Raw genomic sequence first — 24,065 nt, forward strand, 5'->3', positions numbered from 1 at the left:
AAGATCTCATTACCACGTCAATTTCCACCCTACTGGGGAAAGACAATCCTCGCTGGGGATGAACTCCATCGAACCCGAACTGCTCGGCGATTATCCTGCTAGGGGAGGCAACCAATCCTTATCTCTACTTGGGGATGATTCTCCGAATCCGATCCGCTTGGGGACCTCGCTGAGGGAAAACCATCAACACAAACTCTGCTGGGAAGACAACTTCAGACTCACAACTCCGCTGGGGATATGGTAACCTTCAGGCTTGCTGAGGAGGTACCGATCTCGAATCTGCCAGGGAGATAACACTCTCAAACCCACTAGGGAGATACGGCTTATTGGACACGGGCCGCCCTTCGATTCGTCGAACACTGGTGTTCACCATCCTACCACAGTGTTGATTTTCCACTTTTGAAAACTCCCAGGCTCATCTGGACTTTTCTGATTCATCACCCTGTATTCCCGACTCCTCCGTACCCCATGGGGATCGAACTCCTGGGATTATACAAACTTTCCAGTCTTTAGACTTTGAAGAGTCTTCTTGATTAACTTTCCAGGATCGTCGTCGTAATCCTTCACCGTCCTCTCATTATTCGTCTATCCCTTGCCCCTGGTTGGACTTTGTGGGGATCTCCTTTTTTCAAAAGGCTTCATATCACTACTTGCCAGCGAATGAAGATATCTAACAGCACCTGCACCGGAGATTGTTAGATAAAAGCGTGCCCCAGGCGTGCCAACACTTCAACATCTTGATCACTCAAACTTCCGAATAAGATTTCCAGATTTCAATCTCATAAGCATGCATCGGAAGGGACCTCTATGTTTCAGAATGCAAATATTCTTTATCAAAATAAACGGATGTTTTCGTAATCAAAGCGGTAATGAAAACAAAAACAAAACTATTTGACTGAACGCGCATTTTATTGACTGACACAAAAAGGATGGCTCAGAATTGAGCAACACACAGGAAGCAAACCCTGGAAAGAGGTGATTGCGTACAAAGGAAAAAACCTACCCTAATGGCAATGTGAAACCGTGATCTCATCGGGTTCCAACTCTGTTAAGCCTCATATGTCCTCAAGACTTTCCTCACTTTCGGCCTTCTGAACAAGACGCTTCCAATCGATCTCCGTCGGAGACTAGCCGAGTCATCTAAAGCTCAAACGATCATGCTAGACGCAGTTGTTCGTTTCAACCCCTCTTTTGCCTGGACCGCCTTTTTGGGTTTCAGTCCACCGGGATACCCTTTTTTGCCCAAGTCGCCCTTGTGGGGTTTTCGACTTGCCGGGTGTACAGTTTTTTCATTATCCCTAACTTTTGCCCGAACCTTTTCTCTTTTTTCTTGGTTCGCCGGGATGCCCATTTTTTCCTGGACTCTTATTCTTTTTGTCCAGCGGGTCAATTTTTTTTTCACGAAGTATCTTCTAACTGCGTCCGCATTCACAGGGATTGGAAAATCTTCATCATCCGTGGTCGTCAGCAACAAGGCTCTGTCAGAGGAGACTTTTTTTTTTACCACGAATGGACATTCATAACTGCTTATCCATTTGCCCCACGATCGTTGAGGAGGAAGGATCCTTTTCAACATCACATCTCTTCCATGCTACCCACGAGGTCCCACTTCTCGGTTAACAACACGCTTCATTTATTGGGTACAACTACCCCATGACAAGTAACTGTCGAACTCTTTTCTCAATCAGGCTCAACGTGTCATACCGAGTCCTCGTCCACTCGCCCTTTTCTAACTTCTCATCCATCTGGACTCTCCACAATGAGATCTAGCCTCCAGCATGCAATATCACTCCCATCCCATACTGAATGAGGAAGGTGTTGCCCCAGTAGATGCACGTATCGAAGTACGACACTCAGGATACCAACTTCGTACTCAGCCACCATCGTTGGTGCTTTCAAATGTTATCGGGGAAGCACTAGCTCACTCACTTTAAACTTTCCCTATCAGACATCAGAATCCGTTCGGATTCAGGGTCAGGCCCCTCCTCCGGGATCGGTCACTCTCAATCTTTCGATTTGAGTACCTCGAGATGTCCTCATCAGGGACTTCAAACTTCCTTGGTTGAGAATCATCGATGGGTTGTTGGGTGAGATAACCATACAATACCCTCTTCTTGATTGCTTTCTGGGAGGTATACAGAATATCGTATTCAGTCGACATCATTTGCCCTCTCGCTACTCGTCCGGTCCATTGCTGACTTCTCAAGCACATACTTGATCAGATCCATTTTGGACATCCACAAGGTGGTATGAACCAGCATACTGTCTCAGTCGGCGAGCAGCCTATGCCAAAGTACATCAAGTTTTCTCGAACAGTGAGTGTATTGTTTCACAGTCGATAAACTTTTTGCTTAGGTAAATTGCATGCTCTTTTCGACGAAGCTAGTCATGCTGACCCGATACACCTCATAGACCCCTTGAGGGCTGTCAAGTACCAGATTAACAATCGTTTCTTCCAAGAAAGGTATCAGAATCAGAGGTTCCTGCTACTCATTTTTTCTTTCCATGCCCCTTGGCAGTCATCATTCCACCTAACCATTTGATTTCTTTCTTTTTTATTCGTTTTTGGTTCAGGCGTTCATTGCACTGTTCTTTTTTCTTTTTCTTTTTTTCTCTTTTTTTTTCGCAGGATCGACCTCGATTCCTCTTTCATTCCCAACATGCCTCGGCAGCTTGCTGGACAGCACTCCATAAGTACACTGACTTAGACTCAACAGTATGAGTTATCTCAACCGGTCAAATAACTTGATCAAGTCCACCGGGTGCCCCTCTTCTGCTTGGGACTTTGTCATCATGTCATCAACATGGTATTCGCTTTCACGATGAGTCATATCATGAAACAAAGTCACCGTAGCCCTTTGATTCGTGGCACCGGCCTTCTTCTTCACTAAAGGATAGTCTTCTCTCGATGGTAGCTCGTGCCCCACAACATGGGTATTCCACCCTGGTGTACCTTGATGCAACCAGGTGAAGATATCAACCTGCTCTTTCAACAAGGCTACCATTCTGTTCTTGACTTGCCTCTGAAGCGGCCTCAACTTTCATTTCCCTTCTGACCTCGGCGGTACTTGGGATTACCATCTTGACTCGCTCCTCGTGTGGTTGAATCACCTTCTCCTCTTGTTTCAACAACCTAGCTGATTCCAGCAGATCACAATCTTCTTCGCCTTTTTTCTTTGGCATGATAGATCGGATTGTCGAAGTCATATAGAGGTGTAACCAAATTGTTATCGATGAGATCAGGATGGTAATCACTTTTGTGGATGGAACAAGACAAGTTCAAAAGAAAAACGAAAAACATTGCCATTTTTATTTGTTTTTAAACTGTAAAAATGAATGAAAAACAGGGAACACCGCTTTTAATTGAAAAACATCCATTTATTTATGATGCAAAATGTTGCAAAATGAAACATGAGGTGGCCCTTACAATGGACCAGTACGTTTCGGGCAAAACGTATGGCTTTCATGCAAACAAAATTAAAACACAGAAATACTACACTTCCGGATGAGCGACAATGATGCTTTTGGAGGCCTTCCAATCGCCTGGTACGCACGACTTTATCCACAGCTCGAGCTCGCGGTCGCGGTCGATCTCTTCACTTACTGAACAAGCATGATCAGAATTCAGCATTCCTGCCCTGACGAAGATGTACGGTGGACGACGTCCTCTGTTTGGTCTAGACGACTCTTGATCTGGATAACCGATCCCAAACATGTCTGCCTTCACCGGTGTTGAGTGGATCCATCAGTTTGGATTTGTTGCCCCTAGCAGGAAATCTGAGCAGACGAGCTATGCGCACCGGTTGACACCTACAAAACAGCAAATGGGTTAGTATGACTCACGCATGCAGTGTCTACCCGTACCAGGAATATCTGTCCTTTGATTCTAGCATCACAGAGACAAATAATTTTTCATCAATAACATTCTGACATCTGGATGTCTCTCAACCAGAATCTCAATCAACAAAAAGTGGACCCTGAGTACGGCTAGACATGGGTGGAATGCAGATGAATGCGAAATGAGACCGATGCAAATGCATGAATGCAGGTCACTGTGCCACCAAGTCATCTGAAGACCCATTCTCTGAACCAGTCACAGTCAACTGAGTCACCATAAATCCGATTTGGGGAGTTCCGAAATAAACGGAACTGGAGATTACGTCACTATCATCACAGGAACATCCACTGAACGGATGACAATCAGATCCTCTGAACCGGTACTCTCAATTCAACCCTGGGATCCGAAATAAACGGAACCCGCTGATAAACCACGGACAGAACTCCGGCGTCCCAGAAATAAGTGTCCACAATCCATAGTCACCATCAGTACCAAGAGTCACCAACCAGTCACCAACAAGTCAGCAACAGTACCTGTAATAATCATCATCCCCTCCCACTCACGGGTGTCATCTAGGCCAGGGTAAGGTCGAGAGAAACGCAGGATAAACAACCCTTTCAAGAATATCATCCTGTGCACACCAGATGTATGCACCGATAATACCCCATTAGAGTCTGAACTGCTCGTGATATCAATGTTCCGCTAAGTGGCGCATACCACCCGCTTCCCATGAATCACTCTATTCCTAGGTTTCCTAGATTGCACTCATAGCCTGGGCATTGGGCCTTTTACCTCAAGTGTCACCCACCCCCAATCAGAGAACACACAGCCAGCACAGCAGATGAAATGAATGAATGCAAACATTAATGCAAACAATAAATGCAAACAATGAATAATGAATGCAATAAATAACAGTAAATAACAACCAAAGCCCTAACCTAGAGAGCGCTAGGAGAGACTCGCTTAGGGAAGAAGGACCAGCACAGGTCAACTTCAGTATTGTCCCCAGCAGAGTCGCCAGTTGTCGCATTACGCGAAAAACCGGCGGGAAGCAAAGAACAACAGAGCCGCCACCGTGCGTTATTTATCCCAAAAGAGGGAAAGGAAACGCTTAGAGTAAACCTGGAAAAAGCAAGGTCTCGCGACCAAAGAGAATGGGATCGGGAGTCGGTTATGCGAAGGGAAGGTATTAGCACCCCTACGCATCCGTCGTACTCGACGGGATCCACGCACAAAAGGAAGGAAAAATGGTTGCTAAAACACTGCTCAAACACACACACTGGCTGGAAGAGACGCAAGAAAACAAACAAGACTGACTCGGCAGGATATCGCATCCTGGGCCTACTTAGTCTATCAAGCATAGACATCAGAGTCAAAGTAGTTCGAACTGGGGAAACGACACATGCTCGCTAGGATATCGCATCCTATGCATACGTATCTCCTTTGGACGAAGGAGAATCAGAGCATTCGTAGCTCGGCTGACACGCACACAAACAGAAACAGGCAAAGGCAAACGTGGAGCCTGAATGCCAATTACTGGACTTACATCAGCATCCGAACCAAAAACACACACAAGGAGGCAAACGTGGAGCCTGAATGCCAATCACTGGACTTACATCAGCATCCGAACCAAAAACACACACAAGGAGGCAAACGTGGAGCCTGAATGCCAATCACTGGGCTTACATCAGCATCCGAACCAAACACACGCACACTGGAACCCGAATGCCACTCGATGGACTTACATCAGCTTCCAAGCACACAACAAGACACAGGATGTGGAATGCCAATCGCTGGGCTTACATCCACCTCCTAACACCAACACAGGAAGAAGAAGGGTCTCGATTGCAACTAGGGCAAGAGAAAGGGGAGGTCTCAATCGCAACGAGGGCGAGAGAAAAGCATTAGTGTTAGTTGTTAGTCAAACTCGACAAGACATCGCATCTCGTGCCTACGTATCTCATCTGAACATGAGAATCAGAGTTGCCGTAGTTCGGCTAAACTATTCCTGTTGGTTTGTGTTTTTTAAGTGGACGACGTCACTACGCAATCTACCGGATGCTCGACCTTTGGAGACTTACTCACCTGTAGTAGAAGGAGTGGACGTATCCTTAAGAGGGGATAATGTTTGTTTGTGTCTTAGGAAAGCTCAAGCAAGAAAGGAAGTCCTATACGAAGGAACCGTGCTACCTTAATTGTCATGCAAACGAGACTACGCGGAGTCTAGCAAACCTAGGGGATACAATCACACCACACAAACATATACAGCACGAAATAAACACACCAACAAGGGGCTCAAACATCAGGATTAGGCTTTAGTCGAGGGGTCATATCAACCTCAACAAACAAGCCTCTGTATCGGGGTCAGGTTAGCTCTTAACCTTGCCATTGAGGGGCTAAGGTGAAGCCAGATGAAAGGTGATGAGGGGTGTGCCTCATTGCTTCTATCTCTGGTCAGAGAGAGCATCAGACAAGGGAGCGTGGGTCCAGAATGGGGGGACCCTTCTACGCTCAGGACATAGACTCGACTGTACAATGTACAAGATCTTGGGCTTGGATCTCAATGCTACAACCATGTAATGGGAGCAAGGAGAAGACTCACAGAATAGTGGGGGATAGATTGCTTATCCCTACCTTCCACCAATTGCCTCAAATGAGGACTTTTCCTGCTTGGGACAAATATAAACATACACAAGCATTGCCTCTTAAGGAGGACTTCAGACAGTTTGCCCGGCCCGGTAACAGCCGGGTCTCCAGACTACATGAAGAAGAAGGTTCTATACCTCAATGCCAATTGCTTATAAGCAAAGCAATGCAAGTTCTTAAGAGAACTGAGCAACTAAGTGTACCTGTGCAAAAGTCAAACAGAATCAGCATCCCATTCATAATCAGACAACAATATAATGATCAATCAGCAATCAAACAATGATGTACATCATGTGCCTAGCACAAAAGTCAAGTGAACCAAGCCCTACAAAACAAACAATTAGTCAAATGAATTCAACTCAATCATGTATCAACCTCCTTAAGGCATTAGCTTTTTAACCTGAAAAATCAAAGTCAAGCTCAAACATAAGTAACTAGACCACTAGGCCAAGCCTAGGGTCCAAGGGAGGGAAAAATACTAAAACAGCAAGCCAATCATGACCAAAACCAAGATATTTCAATTACAAAGGGATTCCACTTGGTCCCATATCCAAACTATACACCTATTTCATTTTATGCAACATGTAAGGCAAAGTGAGCAATGTTAAACCACATACAAGAAACCAGCAAGATCACATCCACAAAAATATCAAAACAGCATGGAAAATTCCACAAAAATTATATCATAAACAGAGGACATTCAACAAGCTACATGTCAATTTTCATATAATTTGGCCTAGTAGAACTATGGGAATTAATTCAACATAACAAGGCATGCAAAAACACAATCCAATGAAGCTACAAAATGTATGCTAACTTCAATCCAATGGTAAACAGTAACATTTAATGGGAAATGGATGGGACCAAAGCCAAATGAAAGCTACACATGTCAGGAACTACTCTATCAAATTTCATGGTCATAGGGTAAGGTATGAGGATATGGCAACATATATACAAAAGGTTACACAAGTAAAGCCCTAAAAATGCTAGGCAGCAATCAAAAATTCTAATCAATTAGAAAATGGACTATTAAAATCCACAAAAATTCACATTGAAAGTTAACATCTCAAAGGTATCTCATGCAAAAAATCAGAACCATAGGCCTAATGGAAGCATGGTAAAAAAAACAGGGAACTCAACATATCATTTTGTATCACATTTCAATGCACTCAAATTCAATAAATCATAGTAAAAAAACCAGAGGTTTAAAAAATACAAATCCTATGTCAAAAATTCCAGAAATGAGTCAAGAACCTACATCTAAAATTTCATTTAATTTGGATTATGTATGGTGATTTTACAATTAAAATGACAAGGCATGTGAAATTTGTGTACATTGTAAAGACTTCTATGGCAATTTAAATTTCTACCAAGCACAATTTCAATTTCCATGTCTAAAAAAAAGTAGATTAAAAATGGAGATTAACAAAAAAAGTCTCAGATTATTTGGATGAATATTGGTGATTCCATGATTTTTTGAAGTTTTTAGAATATTTATTGAATATTTATTTAGGAATTATTTGGATTTAATTAATTTGGAATGATAATGGCAAAACAGTAATAACGGATGTAGAAGCCAAAACGCAGCGTGTAAATAATTGACGTGGCGCGCAGCGATTGGTCCTGGCGCTTGCAAACACGAATTGAAATTGGAAACAGACGGAAGCGGATCTACGCACGGCTTTTTTCCAGAAAATCTGAACATTCATCGCTGTTCTTGAGTTCTTCATCTCAGAATTAGGTTTCGGACGATTTCTAACGAAAATGCATGAATCGTACACCGTTGGAACCGGTATTGACTCAGGATCATGAATACGGTGGTGATTTTGTCCAGAAGTTCGTATGTGAAGCGAATCGAGCGAATAAAGAAATTACACGCAAACTTCAATCGAAGATAACGTAATCAATACATAACGAAATCGCAATCTACAAATTCCAGATGACTCTACAATGAACGTTCTACAGAATCCCTAACACAATTGGAACGATTATGAGTTTTGATTTCCAACCTTTCTTGAAGAGCAGTGCGGATTGGTGATGTTTTGAGCTTCGTTTCGTGCAAACAGATAGAGTACGTTGATCAAGAAGGCGTGTAGTGAAGTTCTTTCAGCTCCAAAACGCACGGATTATCAAGAATCCTCGACTGCCATTGAAGGAGCAGGTTTTGCTACAGCTTGATTCGGTCACGATTTTGCTTTGATCTTCTTCAACAGAAGTGCAATAATACCTGCAAGTTATCAATCAACAGAGAAATTCCACAAAAGTTGGTAGGATCTTGGTGAAAATGATCAAAAAGTGTTATGGAAGTTAGAGCAAAATGAGAGAGATGAGAGAATTTGCTTTCAGATTTTCTGTTGTGATTTGTGAATTATGATTAGTGTGTGCAAAAACAGTTGTAATTAAGTATATATACCAAGGTTTAATCACAAAGTTAATCATGATTAGTGAAATGGAGGATTTAGTGTTAATATCAAATTTCAAGTGTGGCCAAAATACCCTCTCTCAAACCAGCTAATATATCAGTTCAAATTTGATTCAAGCAAGTCCAAAATACCATATGTGATGTGTAGAAACAAGTCCCATTTCCATTGGCCATGTATTTTGCAATTTCACCATGTCATGGTAAGGTTATGCATTTTCAAGTCCATTTCAAAAGTGAGATATCAAACCATGAGGCCTTGGCATGTTGTGATGATTCCAACAATTTTCAAATGCCATTTATGAGGTGTTGCAAAAATCCCCACTCAAAAATTCCAATTATTTCACAAGTTGGACAATTTTGCCCCTGGTTCATTTAACAGTCCAGTTGAAATTTGACCTTTTGCATTGACCACCTTTGAAGAAATCCAATGATGCACCAGGAAAGTACATGTCAAATGGAGTTTGTGCATATAAAGAACTTGCAATTTGGACACTCCATGTGGAAGTTATGGCCTCCTGATTACGGGTCATTTCTGAAATTCACTGAGCCCTAATTTTCCAACCATGCATTGGATTTTCAAGTTCTTGGACTTTTTGGAAAGGTGAGATCAAGATCTTCAACTTTCATGTTGGACAAAATTCCATTTGAAGCTTGTAGGATGAAGTTATTTTGAGGGGAAAAAGTTTCCATTTTGGGCAGCTGAAATTACAGGTCACTTGCTATTTTTGGAAACTTTCTGTCTGACCTCCAAATCTTCAACCTTAGTCTTTGATATGTCAAATGAGACTCATATGGACATGAATGAGGCCTTTCAAACCATTTCCCACCTTCCAATCCATAAAATCGGGCACAGTTGACCACAGTTGACTTTCTAGGGTTTCTGGTTGACTGAACAATGACTGGTGACTTCTGAGCATCCAACCCTTGGCCCAACCACCTCAAAATGATCCTTGGACCACATGAGCTTGATAAATCAACCCTAGGGCCTTGTCCCAATGAAAATGGCACTCACTTGCTTGATTGACTGATGCTCCTGATCATTCTGACCCAATCCATCAATTGAGCTTGCACTTGGGCAAATGGACAATGCAATGTTATGCAGTGGACATGTTATGTTATGACCTAATATGAAATGAATGTAAAAAATGGTAGGGTGCAAATTTGAGGTGCTACACCCTTGTCCATTTTTCTATTGGAATATTGTGTACCCACCTTAAAGCATTACCATTAGTCATGTCAATTTCATTCCGATAATAGTGAAATGTTAGGTTGGTTTAAAGCATACCCTATATATTTAGAAAAGATGGGTTAATGTTATAATATATAACTGAATAAGATAGAATGTTAGCAAATAGATAGATACTTACCCATGTTAATAACTTTTTTTGGAGATTTTTATCCTTGATTTCTGATGCATGCATGTGTGAAATTAAACATAGGTCAGGTTGAGCAGCAACATGTTTCCCTATAATGTCATCATCTGTATATATGGGTAGTATTTCCATTTCTACCATTGTACCAGGAACAAATTTTTTAAGTGCTAACAAGTAATGTGGAAGTTCTTTGTATGAATTCTCCCTATTGTCGTATACCTATTCAATTGCTTTATTTCTTGAAATCCATGTTTTCCTGTATGACAGAGTGAATTTGTATTCATAAACAATTTTACTGATACAAACGCTCACCTTAAATGAAGGATCCTTGTCTACAAAAAGCATTAAATGTTGACACATCATGTGAGATCTAAGTTTCAGATGATCCTGATTAAAGATAGTTGTTGAAAAACTGTGTGGGGGATTCGTAATGCCTATCTCCCATAAGTCACTTCTTTTACTATAGGACGCCAATAGACGAAACTTGCACATAGCATTTTTACAACATATTAGATATCCCTTCTCACCGGAATCTTTCACCTTAAAATCCACATAGTGTTTCATGTGGTATTTCTTTATGGAAAGCACACAATCAACTTTATTTTTAAATTGTTTACCCACACCTATGTCACCCTCCATCTTCAACATCTTCATTTGGAATTATTACTGGTAATTCTTCTTCTTGAGCATTGGTTATCTGTGACATCTAAGATTGTTGAAATTTTATGTATAAATCAATAAAAAATCAAACCCAGAAAATTCATGATTCATAAACATATTTCAACATCATCGTCGTTTCGGACCTTCAATGGAACATATTTCACATGGTTATTCCCAAAATGAACAGAATTTTGATAAATAATTTGTGAGACAGATCCAGATTGGATCTTTGTTTGTATCTTACCTATCAAGTATTCGAAATTAGCATTTTGACTTAACTTGAAACGATTTTTTTTGGTATTTTGTGAATTTCATGCCCATATCATCAGATGTAAGAATCTATCCTTTGTGATGAGCATTCACTATATATTACTAAGGGTGAGACATGATATATTTTTTGTAATGAAATTGTTTTGAAATGCTGAAAAAATTAGTGCAAGGGTTTCATTTAAATGGATACATGTTTTGTCTTTTGTGACTGGCTAAATGGTTTAATTTTGCATATAAATTGGTCAAATGGCCAAAGCCAATTACACACTTCCAGCCATTGGAGGTGCATATGGAAGACAAAATTAACAATTCCTCCCACTACAGCTGCGGATGCCTTGCATGTGTCACGTAAACTACTATACAGATCCGCCCATAGCAAGTGCGGAAGTCAGACAAAAAGACACACTTCCGTCCATTGCAGGTGTGGAAGTCAGTAAAAAATCAGCAGTTCTGCTCATTGGGGGAGCAGACCTGCATCATCTTTTCATGCATGTCTTTCGCGTACATAAGAGCATGCAAGACCATATTAATAACCTATTAACCACTTCTACAAACATTAATTTTTCTTCCTCTTAAAATCTCCTATTTATATCTTCATCTACCAATATCATAACACACAACAATTTTTACTAAATACCTTCCTCTAAAATCTCTTGTTTTTACTTGCAAAGTTGTTAGAATGTCTTTATTAACTTATGGAGAAGATCTTCGAGGGACACTATCAAACATTATCGCATATGTAAGTGTCATATTACTCATAATTTTTTTAAATTTAGCTATACAAATATCTTCCTCTAAATTTACTTATATGAATACCTTCTTTTTTTATTAGGATGAAAGAAGCTTTGGACCTCGTGCACATTCATATGTCCTAGTTGATAAAATGATTCGTCCATATTTAATACAAGCGGGATTTGGGAACGTTATCGACATAACCTTATACAGTATTGATAGAAAATTTAATCCCGCCTTATGCAAAAGATGGAGACCGAAAATACACACCTTTCATTTTCTAACCGGTGAATGCACACTCACACTAGAGGATGTACATATGTTGTTAGGTTTACGTGTAAACGATTTCGCAGTAAATGGAAAAACAAATTTTTCCTATTCTAAATCTCAAGAAGTGTTGGGTATAGAAATGACGGACACCTATAAAAAAAGTCCAATTCATTAAGATGAAATGGCTCAGGGAGCACTACGACGTTACTCGCTTAAACGAGAATTCCCCCCTCGAAACAATACTCAGGAAGACTATAATTTATATTTTATTGTTTTTCACTAGTTTATTATTTCCTGATACTAATGGTAACACTATACATATTTAGTATTTACCATTATTAGAGGACTTTACAAAAATAGGTAGATATAGTTGGAAAGCTGTGACTTTAGTGCAACTATACATAAACCTGTGTAGATGTGCTAAAAAAATATCCATAACTTTGTTGGTTTACATTATTACTTCAGGCTTCGGGATGGTCTAGAATGTCGGGACTGGAGTCAAGAAATCCTAATCTATTCCAATTTCCATATGCGACCAAGTACATTTAAAACATTTTGTTTTTAATATATGTTTATTCTATGTATTTTCTAATTAATAACTGTTTCTTTTTAGGTGGTCTGCATATGAGATGAATTACAATAGAACTCCCCGTCATTGTACTCCTGCATATTGAACTTTCATCGATCATTTTCAGATGAATGATGTAATATCTTAAAGACTGAACTGCTAATACTTATCGTTTATATAATTTTTTAACTAATCATCTGAATTTATGTAAAAGTTTGTATGAATACCATATCTTAACCTTCAAGATGAGGATCCAACTGAGCATCGTCAATGGCAAAACCACCACCATATTGTCTTATAGGGTGATATCATGCCAGACGAATGCAAACCGAGTAGGGAATACATGGACTGGTATGCATTTGTATCAATTTTGTATCTATCACCGGATAGATTCTTATTTGACCCTCGTAACCAACCCACATCTTCAAACTTCCAATACATCAGACCATCAACAAGCACTTACACCCAACAATCTAGCTTTAACACCCAACAACCTAACTTTAACACCCAATAATCTTTCATCCCAATACAACCCCCTCCCTTATACCCCAAGCCAACAACATCATCAACAAAACCCTTCATTTAACCTAACTCCCTACAACACCTAACAACTAAATCCAAATTTACCCAATCAACATCATACTCCCAACTGCAAACACCATTCAGCATCCATAACTACCAAACACCCTAAACACAAATCCCTGTTTCCCAGTCACAATAATTTACCCTGAATACATCACAAGACTGTTACGTCCCCTTTCGGCGTAGCTCAATACTTACCACTACCCAACAAAACTGGGAGGGAACCAGATTAAGTTATGACAGTGCGACGACGTCAGACTTTCTAAACGCATAAATGGTCGAGGAATTGATGGATCGAACAAACTACGTGAAGCCTTGTACTCAATCATTAAATGATGATTTGCCTCGTAGTGTCTACGCGATTTGGACAAGGTCCTGATTGTAGAACCGACCATCGATTACCACGACGGGGTCAAAATCAACGCCATTACTAAATATTGTTTATTGTAATTTTATTTTTATTTATGATAATTAATTAAAATATTTATATATTTTATTATCTAGATAAATAATTACTTATAAATAATTATAATAAACTTAAATTAATTAAAATTTATATATTATCTTAATTATAGGACAATACTAACTTGTGCCCTCAAGAGCATTAGTTAAGAAATTAAATAGAAAATTTGTATTGAAAAAAGTAATAAAAAATTAATTATAAAATTTCGATAAAGACAATCCATAAATTCTAAGAAAAAAATTCTACAATTAGTTTTTAACATGTGTTATTAGAGCACAAATTAACATTATCCTTAATTTTATAATTAAAATTTAATTCATTTATAACCAAAGTAATAGGTGGAGCCTCTAAACACTAAGACACTTTCGCTCATTGAATAGACTTCCGTCCATTGAATTGGGGGGATGTTTTATGCAAATAAAAAAAAAATTGAAACTAAGGTACATTGATATATACTTATATTTGTATATTTTAAAAAAATAGCTAGACAGTAAAAAATTGAAACAAAAACGTGCATTAAGCGACATGTCAATGTACAATAGAAATTATGCAAGTCTTAAGTCAATCAAGAGAATTTATTAGTGAAGTATTATTAAACCTAATCCCAACACATGTTTATCTTTGGAAATTATTAAAGTTTATTGTCATTGTGTTTGAGCAAACAATAATTTTTTCAAACCCCTAACTTAAAATTATAAAAACAATAGAACAATAATGATATACGGCAAGTGTATGTAGACTATAATTTAAAAAAAAGAAAAAACTACTTTGATACTTTGACTCTGTTAGGAACATTTAAAAGGGAAAACTGTAATACAATTAAGCTCAATGAGTTGAAGCAATCATGAATAGGGAAGGCCAAATTTAACATTAAAAGTAACAAAAATGTAAGCGATTTGTTTTAGTTATTGTTGGTTGTAGCTTTTTTTCTCGAATTTAAACACTTCCAATACTCAGTAGTTTGTAGTTGTATGAGTTATTTATTTATTTATATATTATCCTTGTTATCAAAAAACTAAAAATGTAAGCGATTTGTTTTATTATAATAGTTTATGGAACACGTTTATTACTAAATAGGGGTAAATCCACACATTTATAGTTTCCCTTTAAAAACTTGTCTTAATAGACTATAATCTGATTTTTTTATATACAAATAATAATTCAATTATAAACAATCAAATATAAATTATTCTTAATCAGTCCAAACCTCATTTATTTTAATTTTTAATTAGCATTATTGATATCCATTTCTTTTATCAATAATAAATAATTTGGGATAAATTTTTAACATTCCTCAAACATTATATTTTATGTTGTACTATTTTACTTTGAAAATATAAATTATTAGTACCAAAAAGTTGCCTGTGACAATTATATGTCAGCACTATCACCACAGAGTGAACGTGGTAAGACTCATTTCCAAAGACACAAAAAAGTGAAGCAAAATAGAAGGCAAATCATTCAAATCCCACAGTATTTTCTGGTCGGGGAGAAAGAGTTATAAAGGATTTGCATCAAAGTTTTACCCCATTAATTGATCATAACACAACCTAAAACTATGCGTTCACTAAAAAGAAACAAAAATATTTTCAAACAAGGAATTTAGTTCAACTGGGGCAAAGATTTATCATTAACAGTGTGGTTGTAATCTGCAAGTTGGACAATACCACTTTCCCTTGAACCTTGTTTCTTGGGTAAGGCCAACACATGAATAGTGGAACCATTCACCTCCTCGGCACTATCAAGAATAACAAGAAAACTCGGTCACAATAATCAAAGAGAGAATAAAAGAAAGACATGAAACAGAATCAGCACAAGAGAGAGAGCAAAGAACAGTGAACTCACATTTTCATTGTCACAAGCAATCATGTCTCCAAAAGACACCTGAAGTAAAAGATAACTCAACTGACTCAGTTGAAGCAAAAACAAAAGATACTACGGAACTATAAGACATATTATTAACAACATATATATCATAACCTGATGACAAACACAGTATGTAGGTTCATTGGGATCAATGGGTTGATCGACATCCATAGGGGTCGCATAATCCTTCTTATGGCCTCCTGGTGGAGGCATTAGCTCAAAGTCTCTATCCCAGTCTCTTTCCCTGTAATCAAGTCTCTTTGATTGAGGTGTACCATATCCGTGCCTGCGTTTTTCAGGTTTAGGGACAATAGGCAGTGGAGGGAGAATGGCTGGCTCATCTGGCGGTATTTTCCCCTCTGATAAAATCAAATGTGAAAGAAAAAAAGAAAAAAAGAAAAAAAGAAATATAAAAACTGAAAATGTAGAGAGAGAAAATTCGATAACAATGTAGATTATAGAAAAAAAGGAAATTCCAGGGGAGGGGGGAGACGAAAAAACAAAACTCGTAAATTCCAAAACAATATTCCTTTTTTGCTCTTCTTCCTCTTTCTTTCTAGTGTATTACATTACATGTTTCTTTATACAGGTCAAGAAACCCCAAATGATGTACTTCCCCAGTATAAATTTGAGGTAAACGAAAAAATCAGTAAGAATTGGAGATCATACTAGTTTTATAGGTTGATTTTGAAAATATAATTTGTGATTAATGACACAATAAATCAGAATGCAAATCAAATGGTTATTTTACCTTGCTTTAAATCTTCAGCGAAGTTGTTTAAATCCTCATCAAGTCGTTTTACATGGCTATCTATCTGAAGCAAATACAAGAAGATTGAAACTTGAAACTTAAGTTGTACAATCTTCCTTGTATGCAATATATAACCAGATATAAAATGCAAAAATTTACATGACTCTGAAACAACTTAAAGCAATTTTTTCTACATTATGCATGGGTAGATGATAAGAACATAGAACCATATTCCCAATTATCTTCAGTCGTATAATGTAAATTGAGACAAAACATAAAAAAGATGAGTGAGAATGTTCTAACTTCTAAGAAGAATCGCAAAACAATATAGTTATATGATATCATCTCATCGAAACATAAGTATAACAGTTTCTGAATCTCTGATTACATATTATAATCTATAAGATATGCTCAGTGCTTATTTTGATAACAAGTTAATCACATTACCATTAAGACATTCCGCTACTCTTTAGGTATTATTTTGTTGCAACAATAATTCCCGCGTAATACAAGTTAACCCTCTTGTCCAAGTCATAAAAGCTATTGAAAAAATACAACTGAATAAAGAAAAAAAGCTAACCAGTTCATATGCTTGCTGTGCCAGCAAAACCTTCTCAGTGCAGAGACTCAAAGCACTATCCTGGTTTGCCTCAATTTCTTTTAGCAGTTTCTCAATAGAAGCATCATCGTCGCCGTTGGCGTAATTATTATTATAACTATAATTATGATTATGATTACCCTTCTTAGAGCCATGAGATGAGAACCCCATACAGTACTTTGTCTGCTGCCTAGTCTGATTTATCATAGCTTCAATCACACAACAAAACCACAAGAACAACATAAAATGATCAAAAAAGCTATTAATGAAGAGCAAAAAAAACGGAAAGTTTTTTTAGTAGGAATTTACATTGGGATCGTTCATCGAGTTCCCGAACGGTGTTAAGCAGTCTCTGAAGCTCAGCGGGCAACGTGTTAGCGTCTGCGGAATATAAAATTTTGACAAAATTGAAGAAATTCGTTGAAAAATGGGGGTAAAATTAGGGTTAGAATGGAGAGAAAAAAAGGGAAAATAAAAGATGCTTACACTCCAAATAGTCGTCGACGTAGACTCCAGTGCGTGCAATTGCCATTTTGATGGGATGATGAACGCAATAGAAGAAAAGTTAGGGTTTGCGATTGGGATTGGGATTGGGATTGCGAGCCCTAGAAGAGTGTTTGCAGGTTCAGATACGAGGTAGACGAAGAAGAGTTAAAACGCTGTCGTATGAGCATGGAATATTTATGTTGTTTTAAAGAAAATAAAATTACCGTTGATAAGGCGGGGATTTCTGTTGTTGTGGATACCAATTAGGAATGTATTTAACTTAGGAACTAAGTTCACACACTAATTTCATTCACCTTTCACCTCAAGATGAATCATTCAATTGACCAAATCATGCATATTAAAACATTAAAAATTGTATTATTTATAATTAAAAATTGTATAAATAATTTATCAAAAAAATTGTATAAATAAAAAAAGACAAATAGTTTGTTTAATGAAGGAATATATTAGTGTAATTAATTTAACCATAAATACAAAGTAAAAATATATTGACTTGTTAATGATAAACATGTTAATGTATCTTCTTTTAAATATAAATTTTAATGGTCTTTTAATAGTTATTATATCATATTATCCTAGAGTATTTGAGATGACGGAGTCTCCTTCAACCGTCTTTAAACACGCAATAATATTTAATTTAGGAGAATTTGCCGTTTATTATGGTCTTACAACGGTCTTACAACGTTCGAGAGATTAATTTCTAAAGTTATTCGCAGAGGATATTTGGTTTATACTAAACAAAAATTGTTTAAACTATCTATTAAGACAACTCAATTCATAGTTGTATACCAAACAAAAATTGTTTAAACTATCCGTTAAGGCAACTTAATTCAAAGTAAAAGTATGAAGTCATCAAATTCATATTTGTTTCTAAAAGATTTTTGAATGGGTGGAAAAGAGTGTAACGTTTTGGAATTCTGGGATTATTCATCTTTTTAGAAGAAGCAATGGGAGTCCTAACTATTTTTGTGGAAACTTTGTTGTACTTAGAAGGGCAACCATAGTTAATAATGTTGGGGATTTCCACACTATATAAGGTATGATTTGTTCGTGTTTTTGATGTCCACTCTTAGTAATTTTTGTATAATGTTTTGGTATATTTACGCAGGGATATACTAAACAAACAGATGTGATTATTTTGCTTGACATTACGATGAAGTGAAAGATGATAAAGACATATTTATCATGAAGAAAAAAGACATTGGAAATGTTAACAAAAAAAAATGAAGATTAAAGAGGCAAAATTAATGTGCAAAAAATAAGAATTAAAAACCTTCAAATGACTCTCAAGAATACGATGAGTGAAAGAATTTGTTAAAAAGACTTAAACTTATGTTTATTAATTATAAGATTTTTAATGTGTAAATTGAGAATGAAGTTTTTTATGAACGAAATGAAATTCAAATTTATGGAATGTGTGAGTTGAAATTGTATAAAAAAAAAATCTATATAAACTTTAACAAACAAACTACTACCAAAAATACCAAATATTCCTTATATACATTTTTTCATGCTAAGACATGTGTATATTTTTATGCTAGATTTGTATTTGATCATAAACATAAATATACATATTTAAAAATATTATTACATTATTAGCTTATAGTTCAAACTACTCAAACTATTATTTATAAAAAATATATTTTTTTTTGAAAATCACAAATAATCATTTATCAACTATGTCTTTTTAATATGTCATTTAATTATTTTTAGATTGTTTTTATAAAATGATATATTAAAAAGTTGTTGATATATAAATTCATACACAGAATATTTAATCACTTAGAAAAATTTAAAACTTTTTAAATAAGAACCAACAAAAACCATAATAAGAAGAACGTAAACTAAAACAAGTTTTGTACATTAAATCACCTCCATGGTGGATAAAAACATGAACAAATTCATCCATTTTTTTTACCTAAAAGGAAAACTAATTATTCAGAACCAACAAATATTGTATTTTAGAAACAACACAAACACAAATTCACAAACCCCCACAAAATCCATACACTAAAAATCATACAATCACATAACTACAACACAAACTCCTAAGGCTAAAATAGAATCATATAACATAAATTAACATTTCGAATAAGAACCAACAAAAACCATAATAGGAAGAACATAAACTAAAACGAGTTTTGTACATTAAATCAAACAAATTACAATCAGTAAATTAAAAACCAAGTAAACCATATATTAGAAAGGGGAGTAAATTGAAAATCCACTAAACCCTAAGTTTGAAAGAGGTGAAACTTTGGATTGACCAGTAAATATGTCTTCCTTTTTTTGATTCAGCCTTCGTTCCTTCGTTCTCAACCATCATTTCTTTGTTCTCAGCCTTCATTCGTACCTTCTAAATCATTTTGAGCTCTTCGTTCTTAGCCTTCATTCGTCAGAGATAATGAAACATTTCCCTAAGAAAAATTCGAACAAATGAGGTCAATTAAGCCATATTAATCCACCTGAGTTAAATTAAGCCCTAAGTGTTCCAACTCAACATTACTTATTCACATAATCAAATACTAATCCACCTAAGAGACATCTAGCATCCTCCATTGACTTTGACTAACGTCTTTGACGTCAAAGACAAACACGACTCTGTTTAAATAATCAAGGGATCAAAATGGTCATTTTTAAAATTAAGGGACCAAAATGAACCCCAACCAAAAGATATGGGACAAAAAAGGATATTAAGCCTTGATTTTTCGTATTTTAAAATATTTAGCTCATTTTCTAATCAATGAATGAAAAAAGGGAAATGGTTTTGTGTTAAGTCTTTGATAATGCTAGAGAAGTTATAATTTATTATGGCAAAAATGGTTCCCTTTGGAGTCTTCCCTATAATTTATCCTATAAGATCCTGACACTACCAATGTAAATTATACGTGAAGGCATTTAAGGATTTAGGTTTCAATTAATCTAGGAAACATTCATTGAATTTCATGGTTCACAAGCATCAAAATAATGATTGTTTCTATCGTACATAAACTATTTTTATTAACAATTTTCAGTTTGTTCTTCAACTATAACACCTAATAAGGTATGCATCTAATAGCTTCATAACTTATTTTCTTACCACTTCTTTCAAAGTTGGATTAAGTCTTCAATGTGATTGTCATGCTTATTTATGGTTATCTTCCATAAGAATATTATGCATGCAAAAAGTAGAAATAAAGCCTTTCAAATCTTCTATGGACCAACCTATTTAACCATGGTATTGCTTGAGGATCTTAAACAGTTTATATTCTTCAAGAGTATTCAAACATTCACTCATGGTGGTTTTCATCATTGTATACTTTAAGAGTTATTGTACCATCTTCTAAATCAATCATACATTTATGTGTTAATAAAAATGGTCTACCAATAATTAATAAAATGTTGTCATCTTTTAACATATCTAACATGACAAAGTCCTCCTGAAATATGAATTTTTCAACCTTCATCAAAACATATTGGACATTACCATAAGGGTGTTTAATAGAATGATCACCAAAATGGAGTGTCATTATTGTGTCACTTAGTATCCCAATACTGAGTTTCTTGTAAATAAACAGTGATATCAAACATACAATAGTTACTAAATAAATAAGAGTTTTCTTGAAAGTTATATCTCTAATGGTACAATGGATTATGATATTACCTAAATCTTTGCACTTTATTGGTACCTTCCTCTATAATATGATGCTACACTACTATTTTAATCTCAAAGATCCATCTCATATGGTCTTTTTCTTAGAAACAATATCTTTCATGAACTTAGCATAAGTATGTATTTTCTCTAGTGTTTCTGCAAACATAATGTTGATTTTGTAGCTTTTTGAACATTTCATAGATTTTGCTAAAACTTTTTTCATCTTTTGAAATGACATGCTTTAATAACACGAGAATATTAGCTCACATGGGAAGGCTTTCGAGGAATACAATGCATATGGTAGTTAAAACAAGCTTACTTCAAATAATTTATCTTAACTTTTTTGCAGGACTAGGCCATGAAGATCCCTACAACCATCTGTCAAAAATATATGAGACATCAAAAACCCTTATGACCAAGGAAAAATTTGAAGAACTATGTTTCTAAATTTATTTCCACATTATCTCATATGAAAGGAAAAAGATTGGTATCTTAATCAAACTACATAAACCATGACTAATTAGAATTTATTGGAAGCAAAGTTTCTTACTTGTTTCTTCTCTAAAAATAATTTTTGGGGAAAAGACAACAATAACCGTCTTTCACAAAGTGAAACTAGGTTCCTATGTGAAGCATGGGAAAGATGCAAGTCAATGTTGAGGTGTGCCCAAATCACAATTTTGATGACTTGATTCAGATCCACTTATTCAAAAATGGACTTTTACAACAACCATAGTTATTATTATGCACCACTAGTGGTGGATTGTTAATGGCTAAAAGTGTTTAAGTTGCAGTTATTATCATTATAAGAATGACACTTAGTGAACGTCAATGTCAGTACAGTTGATGTATCAGCCAAAGGAGTAATGAACTGAATAGAAATGCTGAAATTTTTTCAAAAAACAAAATTCTCGCAGAAACCGTGAAAGAATAGTCAAAGAAACCATTTAAACTTGCATAACAATTTAAAGAGATAAAAAAATATTCTGGTAAGCCCAAACAAAATTATTTAATTGAATTATGTGCAGGTGACAACCTAATTGGGTATTGTCCCCTTTATGATGAGGAGATCAGTTTTATGAACAACCAAAGATAGAATTCTTACTAGGGGGGCAACAACAATTTCCAATGAGGAAATAGCTTTAAAAAGTTTAACAATTTTATAGCTATCAGAGCCAGCACCAAATTGAAAAGAAGCTAGAGGATACTCTAAAATAGCGTATCTAAATGTTTGTGGCTAACAAAAAAACTTGAGGCCTCTACTAAGAACTTAGAACATCAAATATGAAAGCTAGTAAATCACATAAATGAAAAACCAATTATTGCATTCACCGCCAACACCCACCCAAATCCGAAAGAACATTACAATCAAATCAAAATGGATGGTATGGCAAGTGAATGCACTTATTTGTTAAATTCACTTGTTTCTAATGATTTTGTTGTTATATAAAAAAATTAACAGTTTGAAGACTCAAATAATGAGTTTGACTAAAACTAAATAAAGGTTCTTTGATTTCTTCATCCATACAGAGATATATCTTGAACAAGGATTTATCTTGTATGAAGGCATTTGTTGTATTGTGATCCAACAAAGGTTCTCACACTTCTAGTCTTAATTGGAGGCATGAATATTGGAGAAACTCCAGTAGATTTAGGACCAACCATTAACCTAATTCCCCTATCAGTAGTTGAAAAGATTAACTATACAAGATAAAAGAAAAGGATAAATACGACAAATCACTAACAAAACCATCAACCAACCAACTAAGGTTGTAGAGAGTGTAATAGTACATACGAAAACTCGTCCTTCTCAATTTACTTTATGATTATAGATATTTAGAAGGATCCAAAAGTTCATATGATTTTTGGACAATCATCCATGCAAACTACAAGAATGAATATATATATATATATATATATATATATATATATATATATATATAAGAGAGAGAGAGAGAGAGAAAATGCCAATAAAAATACATAACAAAGATGTCGTATTTCTTATGTTTGATATAAGGAAATGAAATGACATAAACAAATAACTAACTTTTGAATTATACAGAACCCTTTCCCAGATAAAGGACAAGACATTAAAGTTCAGGCGGCAACTTAAAAACAAATGGTGCAAAAACCAAAATGGTCAAACACTCTACTTGGCCCAAGTATGTGCTTTGATTCATCCTGAATTACATGAAAAATACATTTCAAGCTAATGACATGAAAAGAGCGCTTGTTGGAAGGAAACTCAATCATATTTTAAAAATGTTAAGCGCTTCCAATTTTATTTTTTTCATAACAGTAAGCAAAATTTTGGTGCAAAATTTGAAATTACAAATTGTCTATAACTTGCTGAGCAAAATTTAATTTGTTCACCAAATTTGACCTGAAAAACATTTCATTTCCCTAGGCACAATATGCTCGGTGAGCATAAAATTCACCCAACATATTTTTCGCATAATATTTTATATTAAAACACATAATTCTTTTTCAAAATCATTTCAAACTTGAAACAAACTTCACTATGAGGCAAATTTTGAGCATTGAGAACTTAATTTAAAAAAACTAAAAACAAATAATCAAATCATATTAAAACAAGCTTGCACACTCACTACATTGATTAATTTAGGTTTAAAGTAACTCTCAATCTTTCATCCAAGGCAAATATATGCCACTTTATTTCTAACTACTCTTTGCAAATTAAAAAAGATAAACATGTTTGGGATTAACTGGTAGGAATATAAGTAATATGACATGAATTTAGTAATACTTCTTCCTAGGACCGTCCCAATCAATTTGGAGGCCCTGTTCTATTTTAAAATTAAATATTTAATAGATGAAAACATAATAAATTAAAAAATATATATTTTATTTAATTGAAAATAAAA

The 24,065-nt window shown here is 35.7% G+C and overlaps 1 protein-coding gene across 1 annotated transcript; it reads right to left on the reverse strand.

Moving 5' to 3' along the window:
* Positions 1-15,260: 15,260 nt before the first annotated feature.
* Positions 15,261-17,779, reverse strand: LOC127126651 (PHD finger protein ING2). The gene is made up of 7 exons (XM_051055615.1): positions 17,526-17,779; positions 17,349-17,420; positions 17,022-17,248; positions 16,442-16,505; positions 15,805-16,049; positions 15,670-15,708; positions 15,261-15,562 (listed from the first exon to the last, which is right to left on the reverse strand). The coding sequence occupies exons 1-7, from the start codon at positions 17,569-17,571 to the stop codon at positions 15,455-15,457; spliced, it is 801 nt and encodes a 266-aa protein (XP_050911572.1). The 5' UTR covers positions 17,572-17,779; the 3' UTR covers positions 15,261-15,454.
* Positions 17,780-24,065: the final 6,286 nt, after the last annotated feature.

Source organism: Lathyrus oleraceus, chromosome 3 (assembly GCF_024323335.1).
Source record: "Lathyrus oleraceus cultivar Zhongwan6 chromosome 3, CAAS_Psat_ZW6_1.0, whole genome shotgun sequence".
In the NCBI taxonomy this organism is placed as follows: domain Eukaryota; kingdom Viridiplantae; phylum Streptophyta; class Magnoliopsida; order Fabales; family Fabaceae; genus Lathyrus; species Lathyrus oleraceus.

Excerpts from the sequence above, each read along its gene's own strand:
- LOC127126651 (XM_051055615.1), bottom strand. The coding sequence starts at position 17,571 with ATGGCAATTGCACGCACTGGAGTCTACGTCGACGACTATTTGGAGT. Across the intron at positions 16,050-16,441 it reads CGCTGAAGATTTAAAGCAAG|AGGGGAAAATACCGCCAGAT; the intron begins GTAAAATAACCA and ends TGATTTTATCAG. Across the intron at positions 15,709-15,804 it reads CATACTGTGTTTGTCATCAG|GTGTCTTTTGGAGACATGAT; the intron begins GTTATGATATAT and ends CTTTTACTTCAG.